The sequence below is a fragment of the Suricata suricatta genome, chromosome 14, assembly GCF_006229205.1.
Source record: "Suricata suricatta isolate VVHF042 chromosome 14, meerkat_22Aug2017_6uvM2_HiC, whole genome shotgun sequence".
Classification (NCBI taxonomy): domain Eukaryota; kingdom Metazoa; phylum Chordata; class Mammalia; order Carnivora; family Herpestidae; genus Suricata; species Suricata suricatta.
The window spans coordinates 27,077,324-27,101,819 of NC_043713.1; the positions used below are offsets into that span (position 1 = coordinate 27,077,324).

The 24,496-nt window shown below is 51.0% G+C and overlaps 2 protein-coding genes across 2 annotated transcripts in view; one reads left to right on the plus strand and one right to left on the minus strand.

The window, feature by feature from the left end:
• The window catches only part of EPG5 (ectopic P-granules autophagy protein 5 homolog), a 106,286-nt gene extending 92,067 nt beyond the window's left edge, over window positions 1-14,219 (plus strand). The window contains exons 40-44 of the mRNA XM_029922924.1: window positions 3,720-3,962; window positions 5,199-5,415; window positions 5,594-5,809; window positions 7,537-7,651; window positions 9,868-14,219. Of these exons, the coding sequence (XP_029778784.1) occupies window positions 3,720-3,962; window positions 5,199-5,415; window positions 5,594-5,809; window positions 7,537-7,651; window positions 9,868-10,050 (974 nt within the window). The 3' untranslated portion in view covers window positions 10,051-14,219. The remainder of the gene's footprint in view (window positions 1-3,719; window positions 3,963-5,198; window positions 5,416-5,593; window positions 5,810-7,536; window positions 7,652-9,867) is intronic.
• Window positions 14,220-17,050: 2,831 nt separating this feature from the next.
• On the minus strand, window positions 17,051-24,496 carry SIGLEC15 (sialic acid binding Ig like lectin 15; the record flags this gene model as incomplete). The annotated part of the gene is made up of 4 exons (XM_029921557.1): window positions 17,051-20,084; window positions 21,782-21,812; window positions 22,855-23,229; window positions 24,262-24,496. Coding segments are annotated over 4 exons (723 nt in total), but the record flags the coding sequence as incomplete, so codon positions are not given.

The window sequence follows — 24,496 nt, forward strand, 5'->3', positions numbered from 1 at the left end:
TGCACCGCGTGTTCAGCACGAAGCCAGTCTCTGCCAGTCCTGAAGGACTAGTGTGGAACAGTCCACGCGTTCGAATCACAGCGCAGTGAACTTTAGGAATCAAGAACAAAATATAATCTCACGCTGGAATTAAGCTAACTTTTAAATAACTGATGACCAAAGAAACAGTCATAATATAAATTGAAAATATTTAGAACTGGATAAAAAAACCCAGAATGCATCAAAACTTGTAAGATGCAGCTATAGTGAGACTTAATTTCTTGGCCTTAAATGCTTATATTAAAATTTTAAAAAGATGAAGAACCCAGCATAAGAGATTATAAAAAGAATAGCAAAATACAACCAAAGACTGTGGAAGGAAAAGAAGTAAAAATCTAGAGAAGATATGTCGGAAGAGACTGAGGATGAAGAACAATGAAAGTGGCAAATACAGGTGTAGGTGAGTCTAAATGAAATGTGAGAGTCTAAAACAAGAATCACAGTAATGCCTCCCTGGGTTATGGCACCAGTAGGGAAGACATGGTAGGAGTTAGAATGTTACAAAACTCTTGCATGGTCTGGAGGTCAGTTAATGTCAGACTTCAAAAAATCAAGAATGCACGTGTCATTTGTAAGATGACCACTGTAAGAATGTTGCGTGTTTAATTTCCAGAATAAAAGAGAAAAAAGTACAATAAGGAATAATGAAAAGAAGTAAAAGAGAGAAAAACTGATGTAGAATAGGAGGAATAAATAGAAGGTATATTGTAAGATAGATTTTGACCCAGTTATGTCAGTAATTACATTAAATATGAATGACTAAAATTGTCACACTGGATAAAGGAAGGAAGAAAAAGATGACCCAGGAGAAAAAAATGAACAAATACCCTTGAATTGACACTCCACAAAAGAGAATATCTAAATGATCGGTATATCTACAAAAAGGTGCTAACCCTTGTTAATAATCAGGGAAAATATCGGGGCACCTGGGTGGCTCAGTCAGTTAAGCATCCGACTCTTGGTTTCAGCTCAGGTCATGGTCTCACAGCATGGAGCCTGCTTGGGATTCTCTCTCCTACTCTCTCTGCCCCTCTCCCACTTGTTCACACATGCATGAGCATTCTCCCTTCCTCCCTCCCTCCCTCCCTCTCTCCCTCTCTCTCTCTCAAAATAAATAAGTAAACTAAAAAATAATCAGGGAAATACAAATTAAAACCTTAGAGACAGATGATGACACATCCATTAGAATGGCTACAATTGAGAAGGTTTCAGTACTGAGCGTTGGCAACTCTGTGGATCAGGGTAACTCATGTACTGCTGATCAGAGAGTATATTGGTACAACCTTTTTTAGAAGTTTGCCATCATCTACTAGTTTGTGTATCTTATGACTCAGAATTCTGCTCCTTAGACTATTCTAAAAGAAATACACCTGTGCCTGGGAAATGTGAACTGTGTCTATGCATCTGAAAGGGTCCAGGACCGGAAAGAGCCCATTCAGTAGAAAGGATGAATTGTTGTATATTCATATAATAGAATACAGCAATGAAAATTTGCCACAACGTGGATGAATCTCGCCATCTTTTTAATATTTACTTAAATACTGTTTGAGAATAGGCAACTGTAGCATTTAGGGAAGCATAGTAATTGAAAGCTGGTGTCGCTGTCTGAGTGGGTTGAAATTGGTGAACGAGATCAGTTCTTGAACATATCAGCAATATAGATTTACCATACAGGGCATGTGATATGGTAGTTAAAATACAGATTCTGGAACCAGACTGCCTGCTCTATCCACTTGCTAACTGTGTGGTCTTGTAGAAGTTGCATAACTCCATCTGCAGAATGGGCATAATAATTGTGCCTGTCTCGTGTGGACGGTGTAAGCATGGAATGAGGTGTGCCCCTGAAGCATTAGCGTCAGCCGGCAAGTCAGTAACTCAGTGAATCTTAAAAGACAAAAGGAAAGAAAAGAAAATTACTAGGCAATACTGGGGAGACTATTTTAGAGTTGATCAAATGTGTTTAGGCCCTGAAGGTTAGATAATAGCTGGCCAGTCACAGGAGAGGAGAGCACATTCTAGAAAGATCTTAATCAGAAGAGTGATGGGATCAGATTTGGTTTTAAGAAAACATTTGTTGGCTATGTTGATGATGGATAGGGAGAGGCGAGGGTGGGATTTAGTAGGAAGCTTCCTGTAGTATTTTGTTCATGTGAGTCAGAATTAAAAGGCAGATTAAAACCGAAATTGCTATTGGGTTGAGATTCGGAGATGATGCCTTAATGAAGAGTATCTGTGGGGCGCCTGGGTGGCCCAGTCAGTTAAGTGTCCAACTCTTGATTTCACCTCAGGTCATGATCTCATGGCTCATGAGAGCCCCGTGTCAGGTTCCGCGATGTCAAATTCTGACAGCTAGGGATTCTCTCTCTCCCTCTCTCTTCCCCTCCCCTGCTCATGCTCACTCACTCTCAAAATAAATAAACTTTTTAAAAAAAGAATATCTGTACCCATAGAAATACATGAAAAAATAGGTATTCACATGTAGTGTCTTTCTAAAACTTCTGTTTGAAAGTTTTTGCATGATAATAAGTAAAAAGTTTTTTTTTAAACATTTATTTATTTTTGAGAGAGTGAGCGAGCAGGGAGGAGGAGAGAGAGAGGGAGAAAGAATCCGAGCAGGCTCCACGCTATCCGCACAAAGCCCAACGTAGGGCTTGAACTCATGAACTGTGAGATTGTGACCTGAGCCGAAATCAAAAGTCAGACACCCAACCTGACTGAGCCACCCAGGCGCCCCAATAAGAAGTACGTCTTATAGTAATGTTAAGTTAGGGTGTACTTAACACTTTCGAGTAGGTGGGTTTGGTTTGATAGGCATGGTGAGTAAGACCAAGACTCCCCACTCTCATCGACGTGAATCCTGAAGCCTTGTGATGAGAAAGCCCCAGTTCTGGTTCATTAAGAATTTTTACCAAACGCCTGGCGAGCTAGAAGGAGTTGGCAACAACTATGGCCTTTTGGATTGTTTTTTTCCACGAACTCCTGGTTAAATATTTTCTATTTGGGGATGTTAAGAAGGAGTCCACCTCAGCGTGCTCATTTGCAGTTCTCTTGTAGAATGAATTTTTTACTTGTTCTCTGTTCTCTTTCCAACTCTCAGTTTTTTGGAAAGACCCATTTATATTGCCAGTCCGTCCACTTTTCTCATTTAAAAGAACAAAGAAATAAAAACTGCTTAAGTGAGGAGCTCTGTTAAAAAGATTTTTATTTTCCTTACTTTTATATTTGGTTCTAAGGAATAACCTCCGTTCCTTGTAAATCACTCCAGAGCATCGACAGCTTTGGCAGTGCTGAGCGGAGGTACTGTTTCTAGACAGTTTACCAGGTGGCACTGAGATCTGTGTATTTTCCGCGTGAGCAGAGTTTGGAAGAGAAAGTCTAAGTAAGCATGTTCTGATAAATAACTTAGTCTTTCACCAACTTGATGTGTCTATTTATTAAAGTGTTGCTCGGCCACCTGCTGTAACCAGGGACCTCTCAGTGCTTCCTCCTTTGCCCTTACAAAGTGCTGATGTGCTGCATCCTGTCCTTAAAAGCTAAGCACAGTCCAGAGTATTCCTTCTGGTCCTTCAAGATCAGCGACCAGAACTGTAGACTGTGCCCGCAGTGTGGCCGAGGTTGGGCACGTTGACATCACATCCGGGCAGCCACTCACGGCGTGTGTCTGTGCTCCCCCTCTGCAGACATGGACAGCCAGACCCGCCACATGGCGCTCAGCAGCCTCTTTATGGAAGTCCTGATGATGATGAACAATGCAACTATTCCAACGGCAGAGTTCCTCCGGGGCAGTGTCCGCTCCTGGATTGGGCAGAAAGTGCACGGGCTGGGGGTCCTGCCTCTCTTAACAGCGGCCTGTCAGAGCCTGGCTTCTGTCCGCCACATGGCTGAGACGACGGAAGCCTGCATCACTGCCTACTTCAGCGAAGGTGCGTGCTCTCTCTGGGACCATCTTTTCCAGGAGAGTAAAGCTTTGTCAGAAGGGTGTACCTTTACAGACCCTCCCAGTGAGCGACTTCTCTGTTAACGTAGCTGATGTTTCACAATGTGTTTTGTATTGTTCACAAAGATCTGCAGTTAGCGTGAGAACCCATGCCCATGTCTGTTAGTACGATCCTGTTTCAGGGGAGGGAACCTCTAATTCATTTTACAGTGGTTTTGAAGGTCAGATCGGTTCTTTACGGCAGACAAGTCATGTAGAGTCACAGCCCAGCCATGATCTTCCAACGAAATGCTATAAACCAGAATCTTTACAATAAGACCCACAATGTTAATATTCTTTATTTTTGTCACTTTTTAAAATGAGTTTTCGTGGGTGTCTTTTATTGCTTCTTGTCACATCTTTTACAGTATTATAAAGAGGCCAAAGCCCACCCTACCCCCCACCTTTTAAAAGTTTTTCTTATTCCCTAACCTCCCTCTAAACTCGATTCTGGAAATAACGTGGTCTGGTTAAGAAGAATTGCTCGGATGAGCGTTCCCAGCTGTGGTGCCCAGAGACACATTACCGCGCACACAGCAGGAGAGGAGGAAGGCTCTGAGAGCAAGAATGCCCGGGCGTGCTTGTCACCTGCCACTGCCCGTCCTTGACAGCCCGTGAACAATGCATGTCCCCACGTGCCCCCGTCGAAGGTGCCGTGCATGTCACCATCCCTGTCATTCCCTCAAAGGATTGAGAACCTTTAGGATAACACTCCTGCTTCAAAATCATTCAGGTTACTAAAATCAAAAATTTTTTTTCAGTTTGTGAAACATTTTCAAGGATTTCCGTTGAGGTATGAGTCAAACTAAGCCCTGAAAAGTAGAAATACTTTTGTCAAATAGAAGAATAATAATTTCCGTTAGAAAAGCATAAGTGTTCCTAACACACTAAAAAAAGGTATTAGATGAAGTTAAAACTGTTAGGTGCCTTGGACAGGAAGTACCTACCTATGATTTTAACAGTCATGAAATGGTGGGAAGGTGATTCTGACCTCCTGCCCTCTAGCCGTGGTTGGGCACTTCGTGTGAGGGCTTCCCAGGCTATGCCGTGAGGCCTGTTTCACTTGCCTCCAGGGCCAGCGTGGGCTTGACCTGAAGCCTAAAGTGAAAAGGCCCATTCCAACAGGTGAATAATTTAATTCTTGTTTTCATCTTGCTATCATTTCTTCGTGTTCTTTTTTCAGGCTCCCCCAATCAGAATTTAGGATGGGGCCCCATTCTGGTGTCCCTTCAAGTTCCGGAGCTCACCATAGAAGAATTTCTGCAGGAGTGCCTGTCCCTCGGCAGCTATCTGACTCTCTATGTCTACTTGCTTCAGTGTTTAAACAGCGAACAGACACTAAGGAACGAAATGAAAGTGCTGCTTACCCTGAGCAGGTGGTTGGAGCAGGTGTACCCCGGGTACGTCGGCCCCGTGGCTGCTCTGTCCCTCTCACGGTGTTAACGTGCTGGCCTGTCAGTCAGTGCTTTGAAAGTCCCAGGTGTCCCCTATACTTAAAATTCACATGTGGAATTTAAGTCAAACGGGAGCGGAAAGAATCCACCTCTAATTCTGTTTTCCTCCTGGGCCTCCCCCCAGCTCCGTGCAGGAAGAGGCCAAGCTGTTTTTATGGTGGCACCAAGTCCTACAGCTGTCCCTGATTCAGACGGAGCAGAATGACTCGGTCCTGATAGAATCTGTCATTCGAATTCTGCTCATGCTTCAGAGCAGACAGAGCCTGCTGGCCGAGGAGAGGCTCAGCTCTGGCATTCTGGGGGCAATCGGGCTGGGCCGGAAGTCGCCCCTGTCTAACCGGTAAGGAAGCACCTGCCACTGCTCTGCCCCTGCTTGGGGACCAGGATACTTCACTAGGCTTTTTGACTTCAGGGCTAGGTCCCCCCATAGATTATGGGGGGGAAATAAGCGCAATTACATCTTTGTATATTAAAAAACATGTTTATTTTTTTAAACAACATTGTTTTCACATTTAAAAAATGTTTTCTTAGTAATATCTCTTGTTGTTTTTGATTTTGTACCTGGATCACACTACCAATTTCTTTCTGGCTTCGAGCCAGTGATGGTGTGCAAAGTTGGGTTAAAATACCCCAGTTAGCTGCTTCACTGCCTGTACTTTTTGTCAGGGCAGTGCGGCCCCCATGGGGGGCTCAGTCTTCTAGAACCGTGAATCAGGATGAGTTCAAGTTAACTGATAAGAGGGATAAGGAATGCGAAACAAGTCTAAGTTTTTGTTGCTTAAAATTCCAAGGCAAGAAAGAATTTGCCACTGGCCTCTCCTTTTATCTCCCTTATTTGCATAATGCTTTGCTTTCCTAGCCCTTACCAGGGTTGAAAGAGTTCTGCCATTGTGAATTCAGCATTCGTGTAGAACAGGCCATCCTCTGGTTGCAACTTTGGGAATCACAGTCCAGACCAGGTCACATCATGTCTCTTTCTTCCTGGTAGAATTTAGCAGGAGTCTGTGACTTTGATTCACTACACATAACGTAAAATTTATTATGGTAACTCTTTTAATATAAACAATGCAGTGGCATTTAGTACATTGACAGTGTTGTTATAACCGTCACTGCTGTCTAGTTCCAGAATGTTTCTGTCATCCCGACAGGAAATCCTATACTCATTATACAGTTAACTCCCTATGCCCTGATCCCCTGAGTCTCTGGTGGCCACTAACTGACCTTCTGACTGTAGTATATCTTTTCTGGACATCCCATATAAATAGAATCATATAGTATGTGGCCTCTTGTGTCTGGCTTCTGTGATTTCACCTGAAATTGCAAGAATAATCCATGTTTAATCATGTATAATCATGTATCAGCACCTCCTTTCTATGGCTAAATAGATGTACCACATTTTTTAAAAATGTTTTTTATTTATTTTTGAGAGACAGAGAGCGCAAGCAGGGGAGGGTCAGAGAGAGAGGGAGCCACAGAATCCGAAGACAGGCTGTCAGCACAGAGCCTGATGCGGGGCTTGAACCCACAACTGCGAGATCATGACCTGAGCCGAAGTTGGACGCTTAACTGACTGAGCCGCCCAGGCACCCCCACATTTTGTTATCCATTCATCAGTTGATAGACATTTGGGTTGCTTACACTTTTTGGCTGCTATGAAGTGTGTTTACAAATTGTTAGAACACCTGTTTTCATTTCTTTTGAGTATATGCCCGGGAGTGGAATTGCTGGGTCATATGGTTCCTCTGTGCTTAAGTTAGAGTAACTGCCCAGACCTATTTTCCTGCCCCAGTTTTTACACTCACACCAGCAGGGTCTGGGGATTCCAGCTACTCTACGTGATGGTAACACTTTTCTTCTGGAGTCCGAATGTTGCTCACATTATTTGGGCAGTGATGATGGGAAGGAAGGTTAAGGCTCCTTCTTGGTCATACTTAAGATTTTCCTGCAGAGGCGAACAACATTAGGTCTGAAATGTGTTTATCTTGCTTTTAAAGAGAAAATGTGGTATTTGTCTTAAAATATTTACTTAAATCGTCACTTAATTTTGACCTCTCCCTCACGCTGAAGGTTCCGAGTGGTCGCCCGAGGCATGGCCGCCTTCCTTTCAGTTCAGGTTCCTTCCCAGGATCAGATCCGTTTGAAGCCTGGCTCTGAGTTATATCTGACTCCAAAAGCGCAGCAGGTCAGTAAAAACAGCTTTACATAATGTTAGGGGTTGGGGTCTGTGGGCGGGCCTTCCCAGGAGGCCGGGCGACAGCTGTCATCCTCACACACGACCTGTTTGCTGGCCGGGCTCTGTGCTGTGCTGTGCGTGCCGCACGTGCCGACCTCAGACTTTACACCAGCTTTTGTAGGTGCAGGCCTGGAGCACTAGATGCGCCCTTGTAGAAGGAGCAAGGCCATGGGCCAGCAAGCCCGTCCAGGCTAGAATCTGGTTGTGATGAATGGGACCATAGCCGTATGCTGGAGGCGGGGCACAGAAGATAGGGCCACAGCAGAGACTCATTAGGTTAGTTGAGCTTTAACGTGGGACCAACGAAGTGGCCCTGGTTTTGTGAGTCTGGGGGCTGAACCCTCATTGGCTGATGTCGAAATAACCAAAAACGGTGGACACAATGGCAGCTGTGAGAAATTATAGTTTGTTCTAAAAACATGGAAGGCCACGTGGCAGTGGCCCGTTCCCATATGTATTTTCACCTGTAAACAGGCTGCCGCGTACACAGGGGTCCTGTAAAGCAGCGGCCAGCATTCCTCACTGGTCACCGCGTGTCCGGCGCTGCTGTCAGTTTAAACTCCCTTGATATTAATGAGTTAACGTTTTAGCCCATTAATCCTCCCAAGAACCCTGTGTAGGGGTTGCTATCTTCCGGGTTGTGTGCTGAGGCCGTGGGGGCAGGAGGAGCGGGGCTCGGGGACGGGAGGGGCGGGGCTCAGAGACTGGGCCTCACCCTGTCTGCGCCCTGTCGTTCTCTCTGTGCCTGGTGAGCACTTGCACCCCCTGCTCTCTGTCCTTTGTGGCCTTGTGATGTCCACGCCAGCCGCGTGCAGGGCCATCTCCGGGTTATTAAGAGCAAGCTTCCAGCGATCCAAGCAGCGGGTTCTTCACCGGCTCCTTGGTTTATATGGTACCTGATACTTGTCACCGGCTGACCTGACGACTGCCATGTGCGTCCTGCTGTCCAGTACGAGTCGTGCGCGAACTGCCACACGTGGGTAGGGGATTCTCCCGAGGGCCGGTTGTGAAGTTGGCACAACACCCTTCACATATATTCGAGAAGTCTGAGGCTCTCCGGTGGCTGCCTGGTCTTCTGGGCCTTGCCCCTCCCCCTAGGTTTCCTTAAAGTGATGACTCCCCCGCCTCCCACCCCCCATCATGCCTGTTCTTAGATCGAACTCCCTCCACCCAGCAGTTACGTTGCGAGCCATAGCCTCTCAGTTGTTCATTTTTGGCTCTGAGACTTGGGTCTTCAACCCCCTGGCCTCTTATTTCTAAGCTGCCACATTATTTACCGTCCTCAACACCTTCTCCCTCGTTTGCCCCTCCTTGTTTACTGACCCGAGCACGTCCACCCTTTGCATCTTCTCCCCGTATCTGAGACGGGGAGGTGTGGGGTCTTTGATGGTCACGTTCAGAACCTAGGAGTGGGTAAGCTTGTATAGCTAGAAAACAAAGCTCTCCCCACACCAAGAAGCATTGCTCTGATGTTGTTTTCTCCAAATACGGTCGTCTTCTCTTCTCCTGCTGTGAAGGAGAGAAATGTTAAAGTTGTGGAGTTGAAGGATGTTTTTTTTATTCCCGAAAAGAGGCACGGGAGCACCTCCATTGTTTCTGGCGGGCAAAGCCGAGGAACTTGATCTGTGCTCTCTGCTTGCCGACTGATAGAATGGTCTTAACCCTCAGCAGCACTTAGGCACTGGTTTCTTTTGAATTGCATATAATGAGACAGTTTAATATGGTGTGATTTTGTAATCTAAGAACAAACCCAACAGCAAGTCAGGCCTCTCACAGCAGCTGGAGCCTGGAACTTCCCGTTTGGGTTCCAGAGGAGAGGGAGCCGGCGATCGGTGGGGAGGGCTCTGTGCCAGCACTGGTGGCAAGGAGGACAAGGCAGGGGGCCGGCCTGGCTGCCGCAGTGGCTCTCTGTGGGGCAGGCCGGAGAAACAGTGCAGCCAGGAGGAGGGGAGGCTGGATGTGGAGGCTGCTGATGCAGAGGAGCTTGGGTTGCTGGCTTCCTTCTGCTGTGGTTAATCAGTGCCTGCCTTTGAGACTTCTGCTTCCGGCTCCCTAGGCTTCCCAGAGGTTGACAGCTGTACTAGGTGACAGCTGGTGTGCTGCACCTGTGGGAGTCACATATTGTACATCGCTGTGGTTAACCCTCTTGTCTTCGTGTCTTTTAGGCTCTGAATGCTCTTGAATCCTTGACATCAAGTAAGCAGTATGTTGAATACCAGGATCAGATTTCACAAGCTGCACAATTTATAAAGCATCCTGGCCATTGCCTCCAAGATGGGAAAAGCTTCCTGGCTCTTCTTGTTAACTGTCTCTACCCAGAAGTGCATTATTTGGACAACATACGATAGTAACATCGAGTCTCTCAAAAACCCCCCATTGCCGTTTATGTTTACATTTAACTTTGTTGTTGCACAAGTAACTTTGCTCAGTGTCACCGCAGAGCTGTGTGGCCAGTGAGTTAAGTCCAGGCACTAGATAATTCTGCATGTGTGTGTGTGTATGTGTGTGTGTGGGTTTTCTTAGTTCTTGAAACTTCCCAGGACCTTTGTAGTTTATGTTCACCCCACTGGAGAAACTGAGTCCCACTTGAGCACAGAGCCATTCAGCTGCTGGATCCCAGTCACCTCACAGGACCCCCCCCTGCCCCCCACAGGGCTCTGTTGTATGTCTCCATTTTTGTCTTCCCTGTTTTATGTAAATCCCAAGACTGCTGTGTCAGATCTAACTGCTTTGGGAATCATGTAGAGCCCTCACTTTTGAACCTCATTTGTATTCTTCCAAAGTAAAACAGGCTTTGACAATTTCTCCATTTCTCAAATGTGGGGAAATACACCAGCTTCAAAGTATTATTTCCCTCAAAATGGAGATAAAGAACCCTGAATTAACATGAGGCAATGTCTAAAGTGTGGCCACTTGGTCCTTGATTGTGGTGGACGGCAGAGGTGGTGACAAGTCCATTCCCATCCAGCTGTGGTCCTCTTGAGGAAGGAGGCGTCCGTGTAAACTGAGGGGGTGCACAGGCGGTGTGTGATGAGCAGACTGTGTGCAGACGTGTTTGTTCTGATCCTGTGGTGGGAGTGCGGCCTACGCCCGCCCCTTCCTGCCTTCACAGCGCTTCGTCAGCCCCTGTACACTTTACAGTTTGCACCTCTTGGTAGGCACCAGGTTTGAAACCTGAAGGCTTTGCTGTCTAGAGAGAGAGTCTGAGAACTTGGTGCTCTGTATTCTGCTTGTTTCTTCATTTCACATTTAAGCTCAAATGAATTTAGACCCTGGTCCATGGAAACTTGACTTTTCCTGTCGCCATGTGCCTTCTGTTGTTGTTACCCATTCACTCACTACCGGAGCCTGTCTGCTGCCTTGTCCCGTGCTTCTTGCTCTTGTCATCTCTGCCCCCGGCATGAGCAGTTTGACTTCTGCCTTCTTGACTGGAAATTGATTTTGTGGGTTCAGCTCACAGAATATGTCTTCTGTTCATGGGTTACTTATAACCCAAGGATATTTACCTGACAGTGTCCGAACTGAGAGCCCTTAGCAGGGGGGATCAGGGTGAAGGTTAACGGAGTGATGACGTCTCTTCAGATCTCCTCTGAGGGTGCTCCCCGCAACGTTTGGAAGTGCGCCGGAGCCTGTTCTTCGTTTCGAATGTCTTTAGCTGCACAGAACCCATCTGCCGCGTAGATTGAGATGATCCCTGTCCAGCCTCCAGTGTTGTGGGCTGCCAAGCGTCCCTCTCAGAGGCACGTACCAGAGCTCTCCTTGGTTTTGCTTCTCTCCATTTGCAAAAGCAGTCAGCCTCCCCGTGCTATGTAAGAAAATGTTAGAAGCTGCAGGCAGTTCAGTGGCTGATTTGGCAACAAAGATTTCATGACAGGAAGTGTTTTGTGTGCTGTTTTCTGTGGGGAGGCTATAATTACTGATATCCTAGAATGTGAAAGTTTTGAGTGACAGTCCGTACATTTTAAGGAAAATTATGATTCATCTTTCAATTTTCAAAGGTTTGTAATATTTATAATGTATTTGGTCTGTAAAAATTACAAAAAATAAAATCAGTCTTTGGTTGTAGCTGGCAAGAATATGAATGTTAGGGCTGTTTCAGTTAAAGTTGATGTAGAATCTTATGCCCGATGTCTTCTGTTTTGACCCTGGAACTTGATGATCAGAGCTGGTCGGTGAAATGCTTCCTCTCTCTAACTCCTTCGTGCTTAACAGCAGAAGCCTCACTTGCCGCCGAGTGTCCTTCCAGTGTCTCTAGGCTTTTAAGATGCTGAGATGGTTCAGAAGGCGGGAACCTTGCTGTAGCCTTCTGGGGCAGAATAGAGCAGCCTGCCCATTGGCTTTCCGGAATAATGAGCCATTGCTGCCAAAGAGAGTCGGCCTCCGGAGAGTGCGGGGCTGGGTTCCGAGACCTTTACCTGGGGCCCACGTGGCTGCCAGGATCAAGCCAGACCAAGGCCGCCCAGCGCCGAGCAGCGTTGGAGGCGAGCTAGCACCGACCTTCCCCGCCTTTGCCCGTTGGCCGCACCTCCCTCAGACAGGGACGTCTGGCAACTTCCAGGTCGGTGACAGGCCCCTCCCCTGCGTCTGCACTCATCTCCCCACAGCACACACAGCGCGAGTACGAGAGGCACACTCGACCTCCCCATCTCCTGGCTCCTGCACCTGACTGGGGCAGGTGAGCAGGGCAGAAAGCTGGAAGGCACAGCCCGAGGAGGGGAGGTTGTGCTGATAGATGTGTCTGCTCAGCCTGATGGAGGAGCGAGGGCCCACCCGGCAGGATCCCAGGGCTCCTAGGCCCGCAGAGATCATTGTGATCAGTTTGGGACTCGGTCTCCTCTTCCCCCTGGGGTTGCCCGAGTCCTTCATTCTGAGGCGGGGCAAGCCTTCCAGAAAATGAAAACCCCAGAGTGGCTTCACTTCACTCTAACTTAGTACCAGTCCCTCCTTCTCAGTTACTAAAATCAGCGTGTCCATGGGGCACAAGGTTGAGTGTTCAGTTCATGCCCTTTCTTCTTTTTGAATGAAGGTGATGCACAGTTTACTATTGGGTTTTTAATACGGAGGTTAATGATTCCTCTGGAGCAGGAAGCAAAAGCTGTAGAATCATGACTTTTAAAATCTGGTCCCACTTCTCACTCAGCAAGGACCCCCAGCCCTGCCCTTCCAGTCTCCCCGCTGCCTCTTCTCTGCCCTGTCCTTTGGCCAGTAGTCCTGCTGCTTGTGGATGAGGCCAGGTGGCCACCGGCTTTATGTTGTGCCAGAACTGGCCTGATGACAGTGGTCACAGTTCGGCTGTAGCCGGCCAGGCGTGGCTCCTCTGCTACTCCTCCGACCAATCTCCCGACATTTCCAGATCTCGTCCCCCCCCCCCCCCCCACCGACCCCACCGGTCCACCTCTCAGTCTTCACCCTAAATGCTCAGTGCCTTTAGTTGGTCCTCTTGCCCATGACGTCTGACAGGGCTGCTCTTTGGGGAAAGTGTCCAAGTTAGCCCATGTGACTCCAGAAGGGCTGTGTCCATGGATAGCAGGGCCAGGACCCAGGGGCACAGACTTGAGGTGGCAGTCACCAAGACAGTATGCTTCCTTCTGTTTTGTGCCCTTGGCCTGATCTCTGCCCTGGGCTTTGTCACACCAGTGTGGGCCAAGCTGTGAAGTTCACCCCCCAGGACTCGTGGACGGCATCAGCTCTCAGCGGCTGTGCCCTGTGGTTCACACATTCAGTTAGTGGCGGATTCAAACTCCACACCTGACGTTAGTTGCTGCCAGAGACCAGTCTCCCCGCCCGTCTGCATGATAAGCTAGCAGGCGCTCTGCACGTATCTTTTAAAACTGTCTGCTCTTCAGTTTGGACCAACATCATAGCTTATTTTGAAGTAGTAGCTGAATTTTTTTCTGCTCAGTTAACTTTTTTTTTTTTTTTGAAGAGTATCCTCATACTGATCTTCCGTTTGAATCTGGGTTGAGCTGGATCGAGGTCTTGGCTCACAAGCCAGGCACTCTCACAGACCTTGTTCTGGTCCGTGGTGAGCCCCACACACTCTAGAGCCACCAAGTGTCCTGCAGAAGCTACGGGTGACCCCTCTTCCAGTCTGGATAAGACTCCTCATTTCTGATGACAATAACTTGAAAAAAATAATACTGAACTACTGACCCTGTTTTGGGATAATGAAATTGCTAAGCAATGAATGTTGTGTATTAAAACTTTTATTTTTTAACGTACAGATGTAATATCTCTCGCTGAGCACTGAAGGTTAGAATTTATTTTTCTTTCAGTGGCTTAACATCACTTACGTGGCAACAAGTACTTCCTGAGTGTGTTGAGCTCTTTCCTTCCCACATGTCTGGTGTGGCCTTGAACAACCACATCTTATCTGATCATTAAATGTGCAATATTCCCTTGTCCATTGTTCCGCATTTTTCACGCTTGTACAAAGATTGAGTTTTTATATAATGAGAAATGGAGAAACGCGAATGGATTTAACTCTGCAAATAAACCCGAATTAAAATTTAATTTACATGTGGTGGACATGGCTCGTTCTTGGCAGGTTGGTAGGCAGGTCTTTTCATCCAGAAATCACACTAAGAGAAGTTTGAAATTAGAAAGCTTGTAAGGGATAGAATCTGTATTTTGTGACATGTCACCACACCACACACAAAGTTAAACTCAAAGAGAATTTAATTCTTGGGGGTTTAAGAACAGGAGGCCACCTGGTGATCCCGGAGAGTTCAGGAGAGTCCCGAGGTTCTAGTGTGGTTGTGACCTTACGAGGAGGAGGGACAGGAAGCTGCTTGAAGGCTCTACCACCTGACTTCCTGGGTGGGGGGGTGGGGCACCTTGGAGGCCGAGCTGGCGGGGGAGGGTAGTACAACCTGAGCGGTGAATACCGGGGAGCTCGCTCTTCCGTTTGCTTTGGCATTTGTAAGACACATCTTGAATGGGCTCAAGTATGGTGGGAAGATCTGCACATTTGATTTGGGACTAATTGCAATTTGGAATTTCCGTGGGACAGGGCCCCCTCCTATTTGTCTGGGTTTGGATTCCTTTTCCAGATGGAACCCCAGGATTTAGGGATTGGGAAGTGGATTGGAGGCAAGTTGTGCTACGTCCGAGTGTAGGCATTTGGTTTCCTGTCTCTAGACCAGTGGGCTTTCTTGCTGGGACACCCCCACATAAATGCAGTGGGGAGTGGTGTCTGTCACCATGGGACAACCGAGAAATTAGAGAAGGTCTTGGTCTCCGAAAACTGCTCTTCTGAAGACAGCCCTCTTCTCTCTCGGTCTTCCCATTTTAGGAAGCAGCCCCACATTCCTAGTCTGTCTGTCAGAGTGACCAACATGGCCTCTCTCCTGGACACTGCATTTTAATATAGCCTAAATTTGTGGCTTGCACCTGATTTACTGTGGACCTTCAGTCTTCCTGGGCTGCCCTGCTCCCTGCCTTGTCCTGTTTGGTAGAGGTAGAGGTAGAGGTAGAGGTAGAGAGGGCATGAGTAGCTTGAGGTAGAGAGGGCTTGAGTAGCTTGAGGTAGAGAGGGCATGAGTAGCTAAGAGGCAGAGAGAGAGGGAGAGAGAGTGTCAGGCAGGCTCCATGGTGTCAGTGCAGAACCCGAAGGGGGCTTGATCTCACCGCCCATGAGATGATGACCTGAGCCAAAATCAAGAGTCAGATGTTTGACCGGCTGAGCCACCCAAGCGCCCCGTGCCTGGTCCTTAATCACCTTCCTTAAGGCCCTCGGTCTACCTTCCCTTTCCCGCCCCATACCTCCCCTCTTCATCCGTCCTCCCCCCCTCCTCCTTTGCTGGTGACGTAGAGGCAAGTGCCTGGACTATCTTCAGCTCCGAGGACCCTTTGAGGTCACTTGTCAAAGGCCTCGGGGATGACTGTGGAACACAAAGGTCTGGGGGTCAAACCCTGGGAAACCCAGAGTTCCAAGTATTTCTGTATCTTTATGTTGGCAGGATCATACGTTTCTCCCTTTAGTGTGTAAAACATGACACAGAGGAAGGGGCGCAGGAGAGGAAGAGAGACGTGTGAGAGAGAGCCTGGGGGATGGGTGTGGAAGGCGCTGGGACCAGAGCTGTTTTGCACTAAAATATGTGCACAGCTGGCCAGGCTGCTTTCCTCCTAAGCCTTTCCCTATTTTAAATGGGGATAATTGCAGACTTTCCTGTTCCCTGGGTTCATAGCAAGAACTCCCTGAGGCCACAGAGGTGGAAGAAATGTTGAGGGGCTGTTAATGGGGGAGAGAGGGCTGGTGGCATTGACCTAAGTGGCCAGGGCTGGAGGCGGGACAAAGCCCAGGACCCCCGACTCTTGGTCTCTAAGGTCCCACTGGCCTGAAGGCCCTGTGACCAGTGGGGGCCCCCAGCACTCCCATCCAGGCTGGCAGAGGGGCTGTAAACTCAGCCCCCTGTGTGTCATTTCCATCCTCAGACAGGGCCTACCTTCAGTGTAGATTATCTCATGGACACTGTCTTCTCCTGTAGATACATCTCAGTGTAAAAAGTCATTAGCTCCTTGAGGGCAGGGGAAGTGTGTTGGGCTCTTCGCACATCTGGGCGGACACCTCCTCCTCCCACTGCCCATCTCCAGGGGCAGTAAGTGGGGGGCTGGCAGTGGTAGGCAGTCTCTGGGCTGCCAGTGGCCTTTCTGGGGACAAACGGGCTCACGTTCTCGGAGCAGGAAGGGAAGGCTCTAGCTGTGCACCCTGGGCCACTGCAGAGTTCTGTCTTGAAAACACTAAGTCTCCTGGGTCCCTTCTCTCCACAGCAATGTGCCCGACTGAGCATGTTGCCTATAGCTCTGGTCCTTGCTTGGCACCGACAAAGCCTGAGTGCTCTGAGATGGGTTGGAGAGGACACCAGCTCTGTTCCATGCAGACCTCCCAGTGAAAGCTCTAAGCTCTCGGGGTCTAGTGATGGCCAAGTACAGCCACCTCACCACCCTCCCCTCTGCCCCCAGAGCAGCTGCTTTATCTGGACACTAAGGAGAAGGCTGTCTGTCCTCAGTGAGCAGATCAGTAGAAGGCGTGCTGGAGGGACCCTCTGCTCCTTGGCGCTGCCCGTGGGCCACCGTGGGGTGTGAAACCACACCACCAGTTGCGCATTCCTTTTAGAAATGCCATTTCTGCGGTTTCCGGGGGGCTCCACTTCAACCTGCACATACCACAGGAAGGAGCACTTCGTGGTAAGCGCACACCCTGGGAAGTCCCGCCCGCCCGGAGGGAGCCTCAAACTTTTGCTTGTTTAAGAATTGCCTGGAGTCAGCCAGCCGCTGACTAGAGACGACAGGCTAAAAAAGACATTTTGAGAACTGGGGAAATAACGAATATGGGCTAGACGATGATATTATTCAATTACTGTTAATATTTTCTCAAATGTGAAAATGGCATTGAAGTCACGGAGGAGAATACTCTTGTTGTCTGGCGATGCAGCTGAGGTATTTAGAGGCGAAGTACGTGGTGTCTGCTGTTACTCCTGAATGGTCCACACACGTACACACACACACACACGTGTGCACATGAGCAAATAAGGCAAAATGGGAGTAACTGTTGGATGTAGGTGGTGGGTACAACTTCCTTTTTCATTTGTGTGTGTGTGTGTGTGCGTGCGCGCACGTGCATGATTGAAAATGATCATAAGACAGGGGCAAAATCACCTGAGCATCTTTAAAATCCCAGCACCCACCCTCGAGCTCACTTTTGGGAGGCCCAGGTAGCACTCGGAATGGGGATCTGAGGGAGCTCCCCAGGTGCTCCTGACACAGGTGACCTTCAGAAACCACTGCAGAAGCACAGGTCCAGGGTCTAGAGGTAGAAACTGCAGCCGCAGAGCATGGCGGGTCTAGAGCAGGTGCAGCAGTCGGACGGGTGAATGCAGCATGCTGAGCAGTACGGGGAGTCAGCGCCATGCTTGGTCCTTGGGGGCTTTGCTCCCTTCTGCTTCTCAGCCCTGCTGGTACCTGCTGCTGTGTGGGAGCCTCGCTGCCACCCTAGTTCTGGCCACCTGGTCTCCACCCCTCATGCTCCAGCAACTTTGGGCGACTTCAGCAGCATGCTGTGTCTGACCACCTGGCCTTTGCCCAGACTGCCCTTTCTGCTTAGAATCACCTTTGTTCTTACCTTCCAAATTCCATTCTCCCCCATTTACATGACTGGCACGCACCATTTCCATGTCCCCTCCTCCAGGAAGCCTTCCCACGACTGGATCACTCTTCCTTTCTGTGTCCTCCCATAGCACCTTCCGCATTATGTTGCCCTCATGGGATTGCCCGCTAACTGGTCTGCCGCTCACTAACCTGAGAAGTCTTACTGTGGAGCTGTCGTGGCTGTCGCCGATGCTTCTGGCTTGCCTCCTTCCTGGCACAGTGTAGGCTTGCACTGCCCAGCCCCTTGAGGGTGAGTGCAGCGCATGGCTAGTTCTGGCCAATGAGTTCTGATCTCAAGCGGGAGGCCCCCAAGAGCTCTCTTTTTATCTCCAACCCAATGATCCACAACAGGAGATGGAGGATCTTTAGGAGCCTGTGTCCCTCCGTAAGTACCGCGAGCAAAGCTCCAATGCCAGTCTGTGACAGACATATGACTCTGGTGAGAATAAACCCTAGCTGTTTTCAGCCACTGTGATTTTGGGTTTGTTTGTTTACACAGCACAGCCTAGCCCAGACTGACTGATACACAACCTCATTCATTTCTGTATGCCCAGACACCTGGCCCAATTCCTAGCACAAAGTAGATACATAAGAAATAATTGCTACTGTAGCTCTTTCTTGGCTGTGAAATGGGCCTCAAAGACCATACAGACGTTTCAAGACACACCGCTCCATGTCCCGGGCTCCTTCCATGGAGGTGCCCAAAGTATCTTCCTACAAGGAGATACAAATTCCAACTCCTCTGACCTTCTGACAGTTCAGACAGAGGGGTCCCGAGTTAACCATGAGCTGCTGTCACCCACTTGCCCTGGCGAAGGCTCCGCTGAGCAAGGGAACCTTGTCACCCACTGCCCTGCTTATTAACTTGTGGAGCTCCCTCACACCTCAGGCTGCCTCCCCAGAAAAGCACCAGCAAGGACCCTTCCTTACTCTATGTTACCGCCCTAGCTTTGGGGAAAGTTTTGGAAAGACTGTCCCCAATGCTTCTTCAGTCCCTGGCCTGGTGGCCCTTCCCTCTCACCAGCTTGCCCTGGGCTCAAGCACACCTCCTTCCCTGTCCCCTGGGCCCAAGGACTGCAGGAGCTAAAATGCAAGGCTCACATTGAGGTGTGAACACGGAAGGCAGCACCCTGCAGTCAGTCTGCAAGGCCGCAGGCAAATGCTGTGATATCACTGGTGCCTTTAGATGTCACACGCGCGTGTGTCCAGGGCAGATGCAGGTCACAGGGAGAGGTCACAGCCGCAGATGCTTTATCTGCATGAACCTGCAGCCCAGACAGTCCTTCTGGCCTCTCAGCTTTTGGTCTTTGAGGACAGTGGATCCCAGATGCTGTGAGATGATGGGGGTTTCATTTCATTTTCGCAGGGGTCCCAGCTCAAGGCAGTGCAGAGCAGCTGCTGGGGTAAGAGGTGGGCGCAGTGTGTGGGCAGTCACAGAGGGAACCCCGGGGGCAGGGGTACGGGGCTTCTCCTCACCCCTGAGTTGATGCTTCTGGGGCCGCAGGTTTGCATACCCCCAGCCTCTGAGGCTTGCTCTCTGGAATTCTCACTCTCGGCCAGGCTGGTGCGGGGTCCCCACTTGTCCAAGAAGTTTCTGCCTGTCCCAAGGGTGCCTGCAAGGAGGACCCCATGACCTCCCCCCCCCACATCTGTACATGGCTCTGTACTTCCCAACGTCCCTTCACATCCATTATTTCTTCAGATCTTGATCATCCTAGCAGCCAGGAGGGAAGATTACTGTCTGTGTTTAAGAGTGGACAGCCTCAGAGAGGTAACAAAAGTGCCCTGGTTGACACAGAAAGTCAGGGCCTGGGAGGCCCTCTGACCAGTGTCTTGCCCGTTTCATGATGGCATTCTGTAAATTTCATGCTGGAGTTCATGCACACATGCACACATGTGCACACACATGTGCACATACATACACATTCTTTCAAAACTCTGGTCTCACTGACATACATGGGGCCTGGGACAGACATCCATGTAGGAGACCACAGAGCCTCTGGTGAATGAGGTCTGGACACCCTTTGCGGGAGTCGCCCGGCAAGGGGCTGCCAAGGTGGCTGGGAGCCAGGAAGGGCTGTCCCAGCCAAGCCTGGTGTTGGCCTTCGCTCCTCATGCTGTACAGGAGGATGCCAGTGGCCAAAGAGCTCCTCACGGTAAACGTGTGGCTGCTGGTGGGTCCCGAGGACTCATCTGGCTCAAATTCTCATAGTTGGACTCCTGAGCTTGGGGCCTGTGGACAGGAGAGAGTCAGTTGACCACCCAATACCAAAGTGGGGTCATTGCCACTTGCCCAAACCATGCCCTGGTGACAGGCAGGAAGGGGAGACGAAAGGGGCCTGGGGCCTAGATCCAGCAGGGAGGGCTTGGGGACTAAGTGAAGGATGGAGACAGGGCAGGGGCAGCAGGTGCAGAGCGAGGAGGAGGACACCATGGGGGACAGCAGCCCAGACCACAGAGGCGCTACCTTTAAGGGATCTCGCTGGTGGCTTCAACAACCATCTTGTGTCACGTGCCCTCCAGACCGCTCTCCCAGGCTTGGCCTCCTGAGCCCCAGCTGCTCTCCTGACTTTGACTTCTCCCCAGGGATGTCCTGATGGGCACCTCAGACCTACCTGTGAGTGCTCCCACGATCCTCACCATGACCCCCCTTCTGACTCTCATCTTCATCTTGTTTCCTGGGGTTACAGCTCCAAACCTGGGCACCATGGCTGCCTCCCTTGCTCATGCTGCCCACCTGGCCCTGTCCCACCTCCCCTGCTCCTTCCTGGTGTCAAGCCGGCCTCAGCCTTGGTCAGTAGCCACCCCAAAAGTCTCCTGGCCCTCACTCTTGTACAGATGGGGCCACCCATCTGCTCCCCACTGCTCAGTGACTTCCCATTGGCTCCTTCCCAGGTGTCCCTTGCCCGTTTGGCCTGCTTTGTGAATGCCTCCCTCTGCTGGGGCTCTGCTGCGCTGCCCTGTCCATTTCCCTCACAGCTCGTATTTTAGAATCTAAGATGATCATGTCTCCAACGTTATGTGAGTTTTCTGAGGTCAGGGAAGTTTGCTGGAGTGTGAGCATCCAAAACAGCGTCTGGTACATAGCAGGTACTCAATAAATATTTGAACACTCATCTTTCTGACTTAGGTGCCTTGGTGTGCTAGTAAATCAGCAAAGAAAAGGGACATTGCACAGGTTTTCACGAATGTGGGGGATAGTCGAGCAGGCAGCTGGAGAGAGGGGACCGGGCTGGCATTATGGCTTTTCCAGCCCTCAGGGCACAGGCAGGGATGGAGTTACAGGAGTGCCTGGGCTTGTCCAATGGGCCCTGAAAGACTGTTCCGCCTCCCCGCTCCCCAGCATCCCAGGCACACTGCCCAGGGTCAGTGAATTGGATTCTTTCTTCTTCAACATAGACTTCCACATGAGCAGACACTGGGAGGAAGGGGAGCCTGGGTGCCAGGGTCAGCGCTTCCTAGCTTAAACCCTCTGGAGCTCTACTGGCATTTTATTTGCGAAGTTTTCAGCTTTGGGGGAGAATCACTGCCCCCAGGTGGCTTTTGTGTGAGTCTGCCTGTTCTAGAACGCTGAGGAGCACAAGAGGGGACACAGCATTGAGGAATCACATCTAAGTGTGGACATAAAACAGGAAAATGGCCCCGCAGCACCAGGAAACCAGGGAGATCTGGGAGAGACGCCAGGGTGAGGCCAGACTGTAAATGCTGGGAGTGGGGAGAAAAGCAGGTCAGCGTGGCCTGGTCAGGGCAAGATGGACTTGGGAGACTGAAGAGGGGGGTTTTGGAAGGCCACAGCAGGGGGTGGGGACCAAACCCTGGTCAAGGCCCAGCCCCAACCCTGTTCCTTATCCTTATGGCACCGGCCTTGAGAAGCCTGCATGCCTTGGCCAATGGGGACTAGCGCTGGGTGAGTGAGGGTAGGGTACTCACCGTGGTGGGCTGTCCTGAGCGACTGGGTGCTCTGTGAGAGGGACAGAGAGAGAGAGAGAGAGTTGTGGGGGGAGGCATGAAGCTCCATGGTCACCTCAGGCTACAGGCCCTGGCTGTCCACCCTACCCCAGTGTGGAAAGTGGTCTGAGGGGACGTGTAACAAACACGAGCTAGCAGGGTGTAACGTGGCCTGGCAGACATCCAGGAGTTAATGAGAAGGAGTGTGGAGTGAGGAGCGCCTCAGCTGAAAGACCCGCCTTTCTGAGGACCAGACCCTGCAGCACAGAATGCTTGTTGGGTTTGAAGAACCAGAAAGACAGACGATGGCAGAGCGACAGGAAGGGAGGCAGCAGCCAGGGCAACTGTGACAGTCTTTGGATTCCATCCCAGGAGAGGCTGAGGCTGGTGTTGCTGACCCAGGTGGCCTGGGAGGCTCCAGGAAGCCCCTCTCTGGGGCACAAGCGGATTTCCCAGCCAGCTCAGCGAGAGCAGGAGCTCCGAGGAGCAGCTCGCAAAGACACCCTGCTAGCTCACACTTCACCGCTGCGCTTGCTGTTTCCTCTGCTGGGAACACCAGCGCCTTGTCTGAGTTTCTGAGTTAGCTCTCATCTTCCCTCGTGGTCCCTCTATGTCCCACCAGAGTGAGGCCTGCCACTCTGTGTGCTTCTGGGGTACCTGGGCTCCAGGGCAGCCCTGCTCCCTGCACACTGGGCACCTCTTACTCCTACACAGCACACAGTATGTCCTCAAGATGCTTACTGTAACACAACGGAATGGTGCTATTTGGGAAAGCCTTACGTGTGGAGTCATTTATGGGGTGCTGCCAAAAGGGCGGCGCTTTACCTTTTGGGTCTCTATCTCTGTGCCCTTAACCTCTCTGCTTCCTTAATGTAAAACAAGGTCCTGCTAGTTCCCACGTCCTGGGCTTTATGCAGGGAGAGGAAAGCGAGATGGCGCACGGGTGCAGAAAGTATGTTTGGGCTGGGTTATGCCAGGTGGGCAGCCAGACGGCCTTACGGAGGAGAACGCCCGCCCTACCCCTCGCATCCACCCAGACCCCGGGGTGCACCCACCTAGGCGGCGGCGGGCGGCGGCGCGGGCGGCCAGAACGCCGAGCAGCAGCAGCGCCTTGAGGCCGAGCGCGCCGAGCGGGAGGGCGAACGCCGAGGCCCCGGAGGCGCCGTGGAATCGGAACAAGTAGACGCTGGCCTCCGCGCGGCCCAGGCTGTTGGAGGCCGTACACGTGTAGCGGCCGTCGTGGGCCAGCGCGGGCAGCTCGGCGGTCACCTGGTGGCCGTGACCCGGGCCCTGCACGGCGGCCGAGCCGTTGTCCAGGGCCGGGCCGGACCAGTCTAGGACGGGCGGCGGCTCCCCCTCGGCCGTGCAGAGCGCGCGGAAGGCGTGCGCAGGGCCGGGCAGCACCGAGAGGTTGACGATCCGCGGGGCGGCTGCGGGCGGCGGCCGAGGGGTCGAGGGAGAAAGCGAATCCTGGTCAGAGCAAAGCTGGCAAAGGGAAAGGCAAGGGCCAGGGAGACCCCTCCCGGTCCCTTTTAGTCACCAAGAGATTTGGGGGCGGGAGGCGCGGAAAAGAGGGAGTAGGCGCTCTAGCGCCACGGTGCCTGGGTCCCAATAGAGACGTGCCTTGGGCAAGTTATTCCGAAGCTCCGTGCCTCAGTTTCTTCATGCGCAAAATGGGGATCACTTACCTTATCGGGCCGTTGAGAAGATTTGGCAAGTTAATACAAATTGGGTACTTGGATTAGGGCGTGGCCCATTGGCAAACGGTCGTTACTGTTGCCGTATCTCAGGGCTGCGGACTGTCTGCTGATATGATTTCAAGGGCACTTCCCACTCCCAGACAACCTGTCTGTGGCAGAGTGCCGAGGGCCCTGGAAAGAAACTGCAATGCATTCGGAGAGGCAGCCCGGCCAGCCCAGGGGCACATGGGAAGTTCTTGGCAGAGCCAGGCTGGAACCGGAACTGGATCCCCACAGCCGCGGGGTAGGGCTAGGATATTTAAAAGCTCCCCAGCTAATTCCGTGCGCAGCCAGGCTTGAGAACCAGGGTTGTTCCAGGGACCGGGGACCCTGGATCCCATTTCTTTATGCCAGGGTCTAGCAAGGGGCACTTGTAGGTTCCCTGGGCACCTTGCACCCAGGGGGCTGCGGGTGCCTTTCAGTGCACAGAGCACACATCCCATTGCAGCCTTTGCCATATTCAGGATTACTGTTCAACTCCTGCTTCTCTCCCCTAGACTGCGAGCTCCTGCGGACATTCGCTCTCTACGCGCTTCATTACGGTGCCCGTTTCCTTCTCAGAGCAAGCAGTTTGCATTTTAACAAGTTCCCAGGTGGCTGGTAGCCATAGCCCTCCCTAGAGGGCGGGTCTGTGAGTTGCTCCCCTTTCCATGCCCGCGGCGGGCGCAGCGCGCCCTCGGGACGCGGCGGGGAGCGGGCGGGGAAGAAGGGCCCGGCGCTCACCAGTCACGCGGAGCCGGATGCCGTGGCGGCTCTCGTAGCGGTCGTGGACGTCGCCGGCGAACTCGACGCGGCAGAAGTATCGGCTGTCGTCGGCCAGGGTGAGGCGCTCGACGCGCAGCGACAGGTCGTTGCGGCGCGGGTTGCCCAGCAGGCGGAAGCGGCCGTGCAGGCTCAGCGCCGTCTGGCAGAGCTCGCTGCCCCGCGCCGCCGCGCACCGGAACACCTGCGGGCCCGC